This window comes from Ochotona curzoniae, unplaced genomic scaffold (assembly GCF_017591425.1).
Source record: "Ochotona curzoniae isolate NIBS_2020 unplaced genomic scaffold, NIBS_Ocur_1.0 contig_1302, whole genome shotgun sequence".
Lineage (NCBI taxonomy): Eukaryota > Metazoa > Chordata > Mammalia > Lagomorpha > Ochotonidae > Ochotona > Ochotona curzoniae.
In genome coordinates, this window is record NW_024465035.1 from 11261003 (window position 1) to 11273451 (window position 12449).

The 12449-nt window shown below is 55.2% G+C and overlaps 1 protein-coding gene across 4 annotated transcripts in view; it reads left to right on the top strand.

Annotated features, from left to right (window-relative positions):
- RARB (retinoic acid receptor beta) overlaps window positions 1–12449 on the top strand; it is a 339233-nt gene that overhangs the window by 319746 nt on the left and 7038 nt on the right. For all 4 annotated transcript variants that reach the window (XM_040963682.1, XM_040963689.1, XM_040963696.1 and 1 more), the window contains exons 4-5: window positions 1886–2046; window positions 11362–11538. In XM_040963682.1, coding sequence (XP_040819616.1) covers window positions 1886–2046; window positions 11362–11538 — 338 coding nt within the window. The remainder of the gene's footprint in view (window positions 1–1885; window positions 2047–11361; window positions 11539–12449) is intronic.

Here is a 12449-nt window from a genome sequence, read left to right on the forward strand (position 1 = left end):
TGCATGCTCTGTGGGAGCTGAAGTTCAGTGATATTGGCAAGTGTTTGGTCCCAGCCATGAAGCTCGTAGTGGCTTCCACACACAGCCCTGAGGCCCCAGCTCCCCTGTCCCTCACTGTGTCCCCTTTGCTCTCTGCCTTGACCCACAAGGCCCTGTCACCATGGGGCTTGCACCTGCTGAGCCAGTGTGCTGGGCCAGCCCTGATGGGCCAGTCTGCTCCAGAAAGGAAGGCATGGAAGGCTGCGTCCTGCTTCCTTCACTGGCGATCTCGAGATGTTCTGTGCCGAAGAACAATGTCATTTCTCATCCCCCAGGGGAGGCAGGATCATCTCCACCCCCCTGGGGCTCAGGGAGTGAAGTCCAAAGGGAAACAGCTCGCCAGCTGCATTCTTTAGCCTCTCTGTGGTTTGGTTTCTTTACCTGTAAAATGGATTTGAATTGCTTGCCTCTCGAGGGGATGGAGGTGCTGTGACCCAGCTCCAGGGCCGTGTGAAAGGTTCAGGCTGTGTCCCCCCTCCTTCCCAGCCGTGGCCTTGCTGCTCGAGTGTGAGCCAGAGGGCCAGGCTGTATGACCTCTTACCCAGCCCACGTGCTCTCCCCTTTCACCTTTTCTTTTTTGCTCTGCCTTCAGCTGCAGCCCCAGGTGGGGCTGGGCTGGGCATTCTCAGCGTGGGGACCCAGAGAGCCACACTTCTCTCAAATTGCCACCGTGCCCTGGGGTTAGTGGCACCTGGACCCTCTCTGGGCAGATCAGATTATGCCCCAGGTCTTGTTACAGCAGATTGCCAGGTCCTGGTGGTGTCACACGCAGCCCAGCGGCACCCAGCCAGGCACCCCCGGGTCCCCAGAGAACAGGACTCCCCAGCATCACCTGTCTGCTTCCCATGGTTTCAGTTCCCTTCCCCAGGAGATCCTAGCCAGGGGCCAGAGCATTGAGTTCCACTTGGATTTCATGATTAATGAATGAATGAATGAATGAATGAATGAATGATGGTTTGCCAGGCAGAGAGTATCATATTGCATCAGTTATTATTTTAATAGCTTTAGAAGCCTGGGTGTTTGACACAGTTGTTAAGACATCGCCTGGGACACCCACAGGCGGTGTCAGAGTGCTTGACTGAGTCCCGGCTGCTGCTCCGGACCCAAGCTTCCTGCTAAGGCGCACCCTGGGAGGCAGCGGCTGAGGACTGAAGCATCCGAGCTCCTGTCCCCACATGGGACATCCCAGTGGAACTGCAGACTCTCAGTGTCAGCCTGGCCCCCCTTGGTTGTCCTGGGCACTTAGGAACTAATAGATGACAGAGATGTCTGTTTATCTCTGTCTACTTTTTAAATACATTGTTACAAGTTTATGTAGTGGCAAGGTGCTGCCTGATGAATGCAGGGTGTTTATGAAGCAGAGAAGCTAGAAGAAGCTGAGGATACAGCCCCTTTGCCTCTCAAAGAATTTCTTCCAAAATGTCAGACAACTGAGAAAACAGAAATGCAATAAAGCCAAAACGTACCACAAGGAAATGCTGCTGGTGGAGCTGCAAGGGCTTTAGGGGGGACCCAGCTCCCCAGGCTGTCGGGGTTCCCTTGGGCTACCTCTGGGGCACGTGTAGTACAATTGGGGGGTAACCGTCCTGGAGAGGTCCCTGTCCTTTCAAACGATCCAGGGAACCTAGAGAATTCTCTGCCCACCGGCTGGCAAGCCTCCACCTTTCCCAAAGACCCGGCTGGAAGGTGCACAAGTTCAAGGGCTACCCTTCCCACCTTTTGCTGCTGTTCCCATTCAGAGCAGCGGCCAATCCCGAGGCTGGGGGCTCAGAGGAGGGGGTTGGGACCTCCTGGACCAGAAAGAGCCATCCAGGCCGTTAATGACCCTGTGCTGTCTTGTTTGCAGCTGTCAGGAATGACAGGAACAAGAAAAAGAAGGAGCCTTCCAAGCAGGAATGCCCAGAAAGCTACGAAATGACAGCCGAGCTGGATGAGCTCACAGAGAAGATCCGCAAAGCTCACCAGGAAACCTTCCCCTCGCTCTGCCAGCTGGGCAAGTACACCACGGTAAGAGATGCTGCCGCCCAGGCTGCACACCCACACGCACACACCACACTACCACACTACCACACTACCACACTACCACACTCACAAACACCGCACACACCTACACACCCACACGCACACACCACACTACCACACTACCACACTCACAAACACCGCACACACCTACACACCCACACGCACACACCACACTACCACACTCACAAACACCGCACACACCTACACACCCACACACTCATACCACACTACCACACTACCACACTACCACACTCACAAACACCGCACACACCACACTACCACACTACCACACTCACAAACACCGCACACACCTACACACCCACACGCACACACCACACTACCACACTCACAAACACCGCACACACCTACACACCCACACGCACACACCACACTACCACACTCACAAACACCGCACACACCTACACACCCACACGCACACACCACACTACCACACTCACAAACACCGCACACACCTACACACCCACACACTCACACCACACTACCACGCACATGCCCACACACACATCCACAAACCCACACACGTATGCACATACCCACACGCCCACACTGATACTCACACACACCCCACACTCACACACCCACACTCACTCTGTGCTGAGCCTAGCAGGGACTTCCCCCAAGCTGGACCGTGGAGCGTGCAGCAGCGAGGTGAGGGTGCACGGTAGCTCCGTCAGCTCCGAGGCCGTTCCCTGCACGTGGCAGCCTTTGCAATAACCTGACGCCGCTTCCTCACTGCAGTCTGCGTGCGTGCGTGCATTCGCTTAAGAAACATGCAACGAGCGCAGGTCTTGTGCTAGATACTGGCAACCTGAACTGTTGCCGTTCTCATATAGTGGAGACAACAAGTAAAGCCAGGACATTTGACATGGGTCATGGTGCACACCTGTGCAGAACCCCAGAGGGACACCTTGCGGGGCAGGGACCAGGATGCTGCAAACACCGAGGCTCCTGGCTCCAGCAACAGGGCAGGTGGAAGAACCTGAAGCCAAGACCCTGCAGGACTCAGCTGGCTAGCCCACCCTGTTCTCCCTCGCGTTTTACTGGGAATGACTCTGAGGTCAGATGGAGGTGAGGGTGGTGGGGGAGGTGAGACAAAAAGGCAGGGATAGGCGTCGGCTGCTCGGGGCGGGGGGATGCCAGGGGCACCCTTGTGAAATGCTGTGTTTTCAAGATGGTTTGTGCAGGTCTGTGTCGCTGCCATGAGTGCCTGGTCGGTAATGCGTATCAGGCACCCAGGAGAGGAATGAATGAATGAATGAATGTTGCTTTGGCCTCTTGCCATGGTTTGTGTTGCTCAGGGTGCCACTTTAAAAGTCAAGTCACATTGGGGCAGCATTTGCTGCTGTGGAGACTGGTGTGAGAGAACAATTGGAAATGTGCAGAAGAGGAAAGGGGGGCGCTAGAGAAGCTGGGAAACTTTGATTGGGGAGTTAGCAGCCCCTCCAGGGGAACGTGCAACAAGGGACCGGTGGGCAAGGGCAGGCCAAGAGTGTTTGCTTGTGGGAGTTGGTGCTAGGATATACCCAGGAGGCTTCTCCCGGGAGCCTGAGGCTGCTGGGGTGTTGGTGCCAACCGCTTAGCAACAGCAGCTTTCCAGTGGCTGGGGTTGGCATCAGGCCTGCGGTTCTCCTGACAGCAGAGGAAGAACCAGGAGCCCGCTCTGTAGGACGATGCACCTGACCATCTCATGGAATCTCACAGAACTGTGTTCTGGCTTGGCAGGCGTGGGTGGGAGCTTCCTCACACACACTGGGACAAGCTGCTGCTGCGGGCGCACACCCCACACCCTGAAGAGCTGGGGCAGGACCTGTTGCCTCCAGTGGCATGTGTCTGTCTGCACGATCTCTGTGCAGATCTGGCTTTTGTTTCTATCAAGAGCATCTTCCAAATCCTTTCCAGAAGTTGGCGCTACATAAATAAAGAAGAGCAGCCATAACGCTTTCCCACAATCCCTAGTTCCGAGTTGAACATCTATTTTAAGAAGAGCTTTTTTGGGGTAGGCAGCTGTTTCCCCTGCCAGAAGCTTCCTGTCCCCTTTGCCAGTAGCCCCCCCATCGGATGCCTTTGGACAAAGTGGGCAGAGAGGAATAAAGATGGCTCCAGCTGCCCACTCCAGGGCTCTGATGGAGTAGCTGCTTTTTCTTCCCTAATGACGGTGGATTAGGGACAAGTGGCCAGTTCCCAGAAGGCGCCCAGAAGGGACAGACATGTGATAGCGTGTCTGTTGACCCCCACACCTGGCCTGGGTGCCCAGTAGGGGGCTTTGGAGCCTGTCTCCTTGAGGAAGTTTCTAATCAAATGGTGGAGATGGATTTCCCAAGGAAGGTCAGTGAACGCTTCAAAATGGCCAGGAGGGACCCAGAAGACCCAGCTCAGCTCTGAGGCTGTTCACTCTGCTTCCTCAGGGGGACACACGTGGCTGTCAGTAGGGCAGTGGTGTTGCCCAGGCTCCTGTGTTCTTGCACGATGTTGGAAAGTTATATCGCCACCTGAGCCGCCTCTCCTTTGTTTCGTGAGCTTTTTAATGGCACCGCCTTCATCGGATTGCCTGGAGGGTCCAGGGAGAAAAATATACCAGAATAGCTTGTAATTTCTAATGCCGAGTGTCACGTGGGCACTTCTTTTCCAAATACCGCGAATGTCCTGCCCCAGAGTCTGGCAAAGTCAGGTGGTAGGAGCCACAGTGACATCGTGTAAATGGTGGGCAAAGTCTGGGCTGCCTGCTGGGGGCTGCGTGGGGTTCCCACGTCCTGGGGCTCTCCCCTGTGCCAGCCATTTGTCACCTCACTGAGCTTGGCAGGACATCAGCTCCCACCCAAGGGCTCGTGCGTTTGTACCTGTGAAGCTAAAGCCAGAAAAATGACCTCAGGCAGGATCGTGAAGCCACCCACAGCTGCTCCGGTAGACGTGTGCTTTGGGGAATGAGGCTCTTGTGAGAACACACAGCTGCTCGTGCCTGGGGCCTCCATTCTTAGAAAAGCCAGATTCAGGTAGTCTTTTGAGGAGATGCAGCCTGGGGACCTGAAGGTCAGTGGGGAGCCACAAGACCCCAAGTCTCATACCAACTCTGTACCTTGCACCTGCTACCCTGAGCCTCCTGAAATGTTTGGCAGCTGCTAGTTTCTTGCTGGGGACCCCACCTGCCCCATCAGGACCACCATAACTACTGTTCTTTGCTTATGTTCCACTACACATTTGCTGTGTGCTTACTGTTGAGGTTGCCTAGGGCTGCCTGCCATGATGCAAACCAGGTAACTGAGGCCCTGTTAGTTCATTCTCTCGGAGTTCCTGAAGCCAGAAGTCCAAAATCAAGGTCAGGAGGGCCATGCTCCCACTTGATCCCCTGGTCTTGTGCAGCTTCTAATGCTCGTGGCTGCCTCCCTGCAGACCTCTGCCTTCATGTGACCCTGTGACCTTACATCATCTGCCCTCTGAGTGTCCTCTGTCCCTGTCGCCCCTGTTTAACTGCACTGATCACACTGAGCTAGTTCTTGTCCTGATGGACCCATGTTGGCTTAGTTATCTCTGTGAGGACCCGATTTCTCAATCAAGTCATTCTCTGAGAGACTGGGTGCATCCTTTTCAGGGGATTGCGTCTCAACCCATTGCGTCTAGTGAGGGCAGAAGGCCAGAGGATGTTACAGCTCTTTGTCAAAGTCAGCCGGAAAAGATAGATGTGAGAGGGCAGCTTCCCATATGGGCACCAGTTCTTGCCCTGGCTGCTTCACTTCCAATCTGGCTCCCTGCTAATGGCCTGGGAGTGCAGCCGAGGATGGCCCAAGGGCTTGGGCCCCTGCATGAGTGTGGGAGACCTTGAAGAATCTCCTGGCATTGGCCTGACCTAATTCTGGCTGTTGCAGCCATCAAGGGGGTCAGAAGACAGATCCAGGCAGGATGGAGAACCGACTGGAGTGTTTGGCACACAAAGATGGGTTTGTTGGAAAGGCAAGGTGACAGAGATGGAGGGAGAAAGAAGGCTGTCCCACCTGCTGATTCATTTCCCCACATATCCACAATAGGCAGCCCCGCGTGCTGCAAGTGTGAAAGGACGGGCGGCTGTCAGGAGTGTGAGCGATGCTCGGGCTGGGGAGGGAGGTGCCCGTGCCGTGAACATGCCCAGTAGCTCTTAAATCTGTAGCTTTTTGGTTTTCTTTTTTTTTCTTCTTCAAAGGCTGCTTGCATTGCCTCCTTAAGCAAGAGTGAAGAGACCACCATGGCAACCAGGTGCTGCTCGTGGTGGGTTTTGAGGACGCTGGTGTACCCACCTCGGCTGTCCTGACAGTCCTGCTCACCAGGACTAGTCACAACGAGGAGGGGTCATATGCATGGCCAGGGTCGCCACTCAGTGGAATGTCATGGCACAGCTGGGCTTTTCTGTGCCATGGGCTGCACAGCATTCTGGGAGGGCAGCTGGGGGCCCCTACCTGGGAGCCCCTTCCTAGGAAGTTGGGAGCAGATTTGCCTTTAGCTGAAGTGGGAGGAGAGTACTAAGCTCCTTGCTCCCAGCAAGTGTCTCGGCTCAGCACGCCATCCCCTCCTGCCCTCCTTCCTGCGTGGCCGGAAATGCTGCTGACACTCCCTGCCCACCACCGGGGCCCAGGAAGGTGCCTGGATTCCCAAGGAGGCTCAGCCAGGGCTATTCCAGAAGCCGCAGCTGCAAGGTAGCGCTGCAGCCATCGGAAGCCCCGTGCCTAAGGATCCAGCACTGGGGGTAATAAAACACTCGGCTATTTCGTGTTTTATGAACTGCCTCTTCCCTTCCGTTTGCATAATAGTCAGTGAGATTTACATGCCGTTCCGCCAGCTGTGCATTATTTTTAATAGAAGGTGCAGCAGGCTTCCCCTCTCTCTCCTCTCTTTTCTCTCTCTCCCTCTCCCCCTCGCCCCCCCAGAGTGTGACATAGTAGCATCATCTGATGCCGATGAAGATTCCGTTCACACTTGCCCGGTCGGGGCAATGCCATTTTTTCCAGCTGGATACCTTCCTGTGACATGCTTCCCCACCGCGTGCCTGTCCGGCCGTCCCTCTCTGCCCTGTCCTCCCTCCACACCCAGGAAACTGCCTGTTACATTTAATTGCATCCCCGGTGGCCAGGCGTCCGCCGTGTGTGGTGTACTCTGCCATGGGTCCATAAGGACACGTGCCCCACTGCCAGCGAGGGTGTGGGTGGCAGCGATGGTTGCCTCCTTGCCCAGGGTCCTTTTGTCACCCGTCAATGGTGTTCCTGATTGATTGATGCCTGGGGACTGGTTGTAGCTAGCGGTGCTGGTTGGAGAAGCTGAGGCAGGTGCCGTGCCTGGGCAGCCTTATGATCTGCCCGGTGGCTGTGCTGCTGGGGACAGCAGATGTGGGAGTCTCGGGCGCAAATCCAGGCCACAGCCCCAGGAGAAGCAATATCCTTGAGCCTCAGCCCAGATCGAAGTGTTGTGCTGGGCTGCTTAAAGCACTCATTCCACAAAACGTCAGTGGATCCTGCTGCGCGCCAGGCCCGTCCTGGGTGTTAGGTTAGTGGAGAAATACAAAGCCAGGAATCAATTGCAGTTTTATTTGCAAAGTGACGAGATGAATTGAAAGAAGAGGGAAGGGGAAAGCGCCCCCCCAGGAGAGGGCTGGGAAGTGGGGTGCCTCTAAAAAGGAGAGAGACACCAAAGGTTTGAAGAAGGGTGTTGGAATTTTTCAGCATTCCCTGACCCATCCTTGTCTGGAGGTGGAAACCTGCAGGTAAAACATTCCCCATTGGTAGTCTCTTAACCAATGAGGAAATGGCTGGGCAATTCCACACCCATTTGAAGGTGTGGCCAAGACTTTAGCAGGCTTGCTGCTAAAATCACTGGGCATCCCATACAGTGAAGAGTGCAAACTGCTTTGTGAACCAGCGAGAGCGAGCGAGGGAGCGTGCCAGGAGGTAAATGCAGCCACCAGCGAACGGGAAGGCTGGCATGGAGGCTGCGCCTGGAGGCGGTTGCGCTTTTCCCTAGGGAACCGCAGGAGCGTGGCGCCATAGAAAGTGACTTTTGACACGGATTTGAAGGAATCGGGGAGTCTGCGATGCCAGGGTCTTGAAGGGGTTGCTACCCATCCAGGGGCTGGTGTGGGAGGCGGAAGCCCTGCTCCACATCTCAGCGCTTCTTTTGGTGGGAAATGACCTCTCAGACCCGTACCCTCTGATGCCCAAACCATGCGCTTGTCAGAATTCTTGCCGTTGCTAAGTGATAAAAGCCAAACGGAGAGGAGCTTCCGCTTTTTCGGTCCTTGTGTGGATCAGGCCTGGCTGCTCTCCCTGGTTCTTTTCATCTTTACTCTTGGCTTTCCTCTGAATTGGCGTCAAAGCCACTCCTGCACCTGCTGGGCCCGGAAAGCTGCGGTTTCCACTCAGTTGTCCCACCCTCTGTCCTAGAATGGCGCCTCATTGGCTGGCTCTGGACCGCTGGTTCTTTACTGGAGCAATCACTGTGGTCAGGAGGAGGGTCTACCCTGGCCACAGTCCGGTGCCCTCCCTGCGGTGTGAACCGAGTTCACCAACCCCACGCAGACCTCGGGGCTGTTACCCATGCGACTCGGGCCCAAGGGAGCTGCAAGGGGGGAGTTCGGCTCCGTTCGCACTGCCGCTTGCAGGTGGCAGAGAAATTACAGAGCGGAACCCAAAACACATTTGCATGTGTTAAGGTCTGCTGCTTGAGACTTTCACCTTGTTCTGGCAAATTCTAAATTGTGCTGTTTGCTGCTCCAGTGAGAAACAGCAGGTTGAATAGGAACGTCTGAAAAAGGTGAAAAGAAAAGATTGTCATTGCTGTGGTCTTACCTCCCACCCTGACAGTGCCTGGGTGAGGGGTGGTGCTAAAATAGAGTTCCACTGAGCAAACCTCCGGAACATTCTGGACTCTTCCAGGGTAGAACTTTTCACTCGTTCACAGTCTTAGAGAGCAGGTGCTAGAAGCCTCTTTTACAGATTTCGAGAAGCCAGCCTTCCTGAGGGAGCAGCACTTGTTACAAGTCCCGCTTGCCCTCTCACAGAGCTGGGGGCGCGGCGAAGTCTGCCTCCAGCCCATGCGCTAGCCAGTTGGATCACCTGGCTGAGAGGCACGTCACACAGCCAGCAACAAAGCTGCCCTGAACCCCTTCCCCGCAGGGTGGCTGTGGTGCTCAGCCACGGAATGGGCTTGCTAGGGGTGTCAGGAGGATGGCCAGGGGGCTTAGCAGGTGAGGGGGCCGGGGCCAGGCTATGGCGCCATGTGGCGATGGGCCAGGAAGTGTGGGTGGAACCTGGGGAGGAGGAGGGAGATGAAGGAATGAAGCACCCAGCTTTTGGACCAAGCCGCCCTCACCACCCCCTAGGGATAACAGGAAGTGTCATTTTATTCTGTACACATCTTAATGTGCTCTAAATGACAGAAACCTCCGTAAACAGCACAATGGCCACACTGGTCCAGCCGCCTTAGATGGGGTTGCCGTCTCAGACCCCAAAGCTCCAGACCGGCAGCTTTCTTTTGCAAGTTCCTTACAGTTTCTCAGTCAGAATTCAGAAAAAGTTATAATTTTTTGGTCCTCTTTGGGGGAGGGGGAAAGATTTAGTTATTTTTATCGGAAAGGCAGAGTCACAGACAGAGCAAGAGAGACGCACAGAATCTTCTAATCTCTGGTTCAGTTCCCAAATGGCCACGGCACCTGGAGATGGGGCTGGAACAAAACTGGGAGCTTCTTGGAGTCCCCCAACGTGGCTGCAGGGTCCCAAGGATTTGGGCTGGCATCTGTAGCTTTTCCAGGCTATAAATAGGGAACTAGATTGGATGTGGACCAGCAGGGACTCAAATCGGCATACCTATACGGCATGCCAGCACTGCAGACAGAGACTTAGCCTACTGTGCCACTGCACCGGTCTCCCACCCCCTTTTATTTCCTTTTCAAAAATTCATTTATTGGGATATAATTTTTCTTATGTTTTTCTTTTTCTAAAGTTTTGAGGAGTGTGACAGAAATATAGTCATTGAGGTGGTGTTGTGGCATAGTAGGTTAAAGTATCACCTGCAAAGCCAGCACTCCATACCGGAGCACAGGTTCAAGAGCTCGCTGCTTCAGTTCTAATCCAGATTTCCGCTGACACACCTGGGAAGGCAGTGAGAGGTGGCCCAAGTGCATGGGCCCTGTCTTCTACACGGGAGACCCCGATGGAGTTCTGGGCTACTGGCCTTGGCCTGGCCCGCCCATTGCTATCGAACTTGGGCAATGATCAACAGAGAGCAGCAGATGAGAGATATTTTCTGTCTCTCTCCCTCCCTCCCCCTCTCACACACACACACACACACAAACTTTCGTGCTTTAAATAAATCTTACAAATTGCAGCCATGGGAGTGTGACTGCAGCCAGGATGTGGAACCTGTTGTCACTCTGAAAGTTTCCTCGGGGTCCTGAGGTCTGTCCCTTGCTGCCCGCCAGCCCCCACCCTGCCCTGCTCTCTAAAGCCGTGGGTGTGCCTCTCCCAGGATGCCCTGTGACCGGGATCCCTCTGGCTGGGCTGCTGGCCGCCTGCCTTCCAGCAGCACGATGCTTTCCCCGCTGTTGCAGCAGCTGGCCCCTCTCCCTCCTGGGTGACTGCCTGGCCCTCCCTGCATGGTTAGACTTGCAGCTCGCCTGCTCATCCCATCACGAGCACTGGGTTTGAATCATTCTTTGTCTGTAGGTTCTCTCTCCTGCTTCCCCTTGGCAGTGTCCTTATTCGGAAACCATCGGTTGGTTGGCTTCGCTTCCTGAACTCTGTGTGTTGGCAGTGGGGTCCCAGCACTATAGTTCAGCTTGCCCCTGGACGTTCTGCAGTTAATTCTGGAGCCTCTGTCTGGTTAACCGTGGCTGCTGGTGGTGACGCGTGTTTCTGCCAGACCGTGTCATAGGAGCTGTTGTGTTTTGTTATTGTTGCTTTTCTGTCAGGATGGCCACATGACAGCTGCCTCTTTCTAAGATTCTAGCAGCCACTAAGGGCCGTTGGCTGGAGCCATTAATCATCAGGTGTGTGAAGTGGCATCTCCTCATTTTATCACTGCTTCTTTATTAGTCGGATTCCTTATCCAGAGAAACCCGGGCTCCTCTCTTGGTTGTCCAGTGCCATCGGTATAAGACCTGGAGCTTTGTGGAAGGGCAAATCCAAGTGAAAACTTCACCCTTCACCCAGAAAATCCCTGACCAGCCTGCAGCTCAGTGCATGAAGAGACACACGGCCACACCGCCACCTGCTCTCAGCTCCCCAGGCCCCACGCCTGACCGTGTATCCTTTCTCTTCCTCTTAGAATTCCAGCGCTGACCATCGCGTCCGGCTGGACCTGGGCCTCTGGGACAAATTCAGCGAGCTGGCCACCAAGTGCATTATCAAGATCGTGGAGTTTGCTAAGCGTCTGCCTGGTTTCACTGGCTTGACCATCGCAGACCAGATCACCCTGCTCAAGGCCGCCTGCCTGGACATCCTGGTAGGTGCCCTCGGGCTTGCCCTGGGGCCAGGGGAGGGTGTGGCAAGGGCTTTGAGGATCTCCACAGCTGGCCCTGGTTTCTCCAGCCTGCCTTCTTGTTAGCTGCTAGCACAGCGAGTTCCACCCGTTCTGTTTGTCTCCCTTCCATTGCTGAGTGCAAAACAGAGCTCTCTCTCACTGTGGTCATTGCTTACATAACATCAGAGTTGGTCGTGGACTATGGGTGCTCAGTGAGGATGCAGAAAGCCGGGCCAGGCCTGCCAACCACCTGTGGGCAGCAGCGGCCCCCAAGGCATAGTCAGGGACTTCAAGTCAGCGTGAGGCTTCCAGATGGCAGGGGAGGAAAAAGCCGTAGGAAGGGGCGTGTGTGATCCACCTGGAGCCAAGGCTCGCGGTGTGTGTGCGCCCAGCAAGGCAGGTTCACCTGTGGTGGCCTGTGAGTCAGCCTGGCCCTGTAGGGGGCGCAGTCGGCAGGGTGTGCCCCCAAGGTGCCTACGGAAGAGCTGCTGTCTACTTACTAGCAGCCAAGCACCTGAAACCATACACCTGCCCCGGCCCGGCCCCACCTCCGCTGGGGGAGGAGCCACAGCTGAGTCCCTGCAGCTGAGGCCACGCCCTGCTGAGGTCCATCTGAGTTTGCCGGTTTCCCACAGTGGCCCAGCAGCCAGAAAGTCTCCTGTAAAGCCAGATAGACTCTTCAGAACCACTGCAGGTAGAATATTCTATTCCTTTCCTTACCCCAGAGCCACAGCATCCTAAGCTTGTCTTTGGGACAAGAGCCCGCGGGACGGCCTCCTGGCCTGCACGCTGCCATGTGTCTGCAGACACTAATGGTTATGAAATTAGACGCCGTACAGGCAGGGACTCTCTGCCTTCCTCTTCGCCCAGCCCCTCCCAGTCTCCATTTCCTC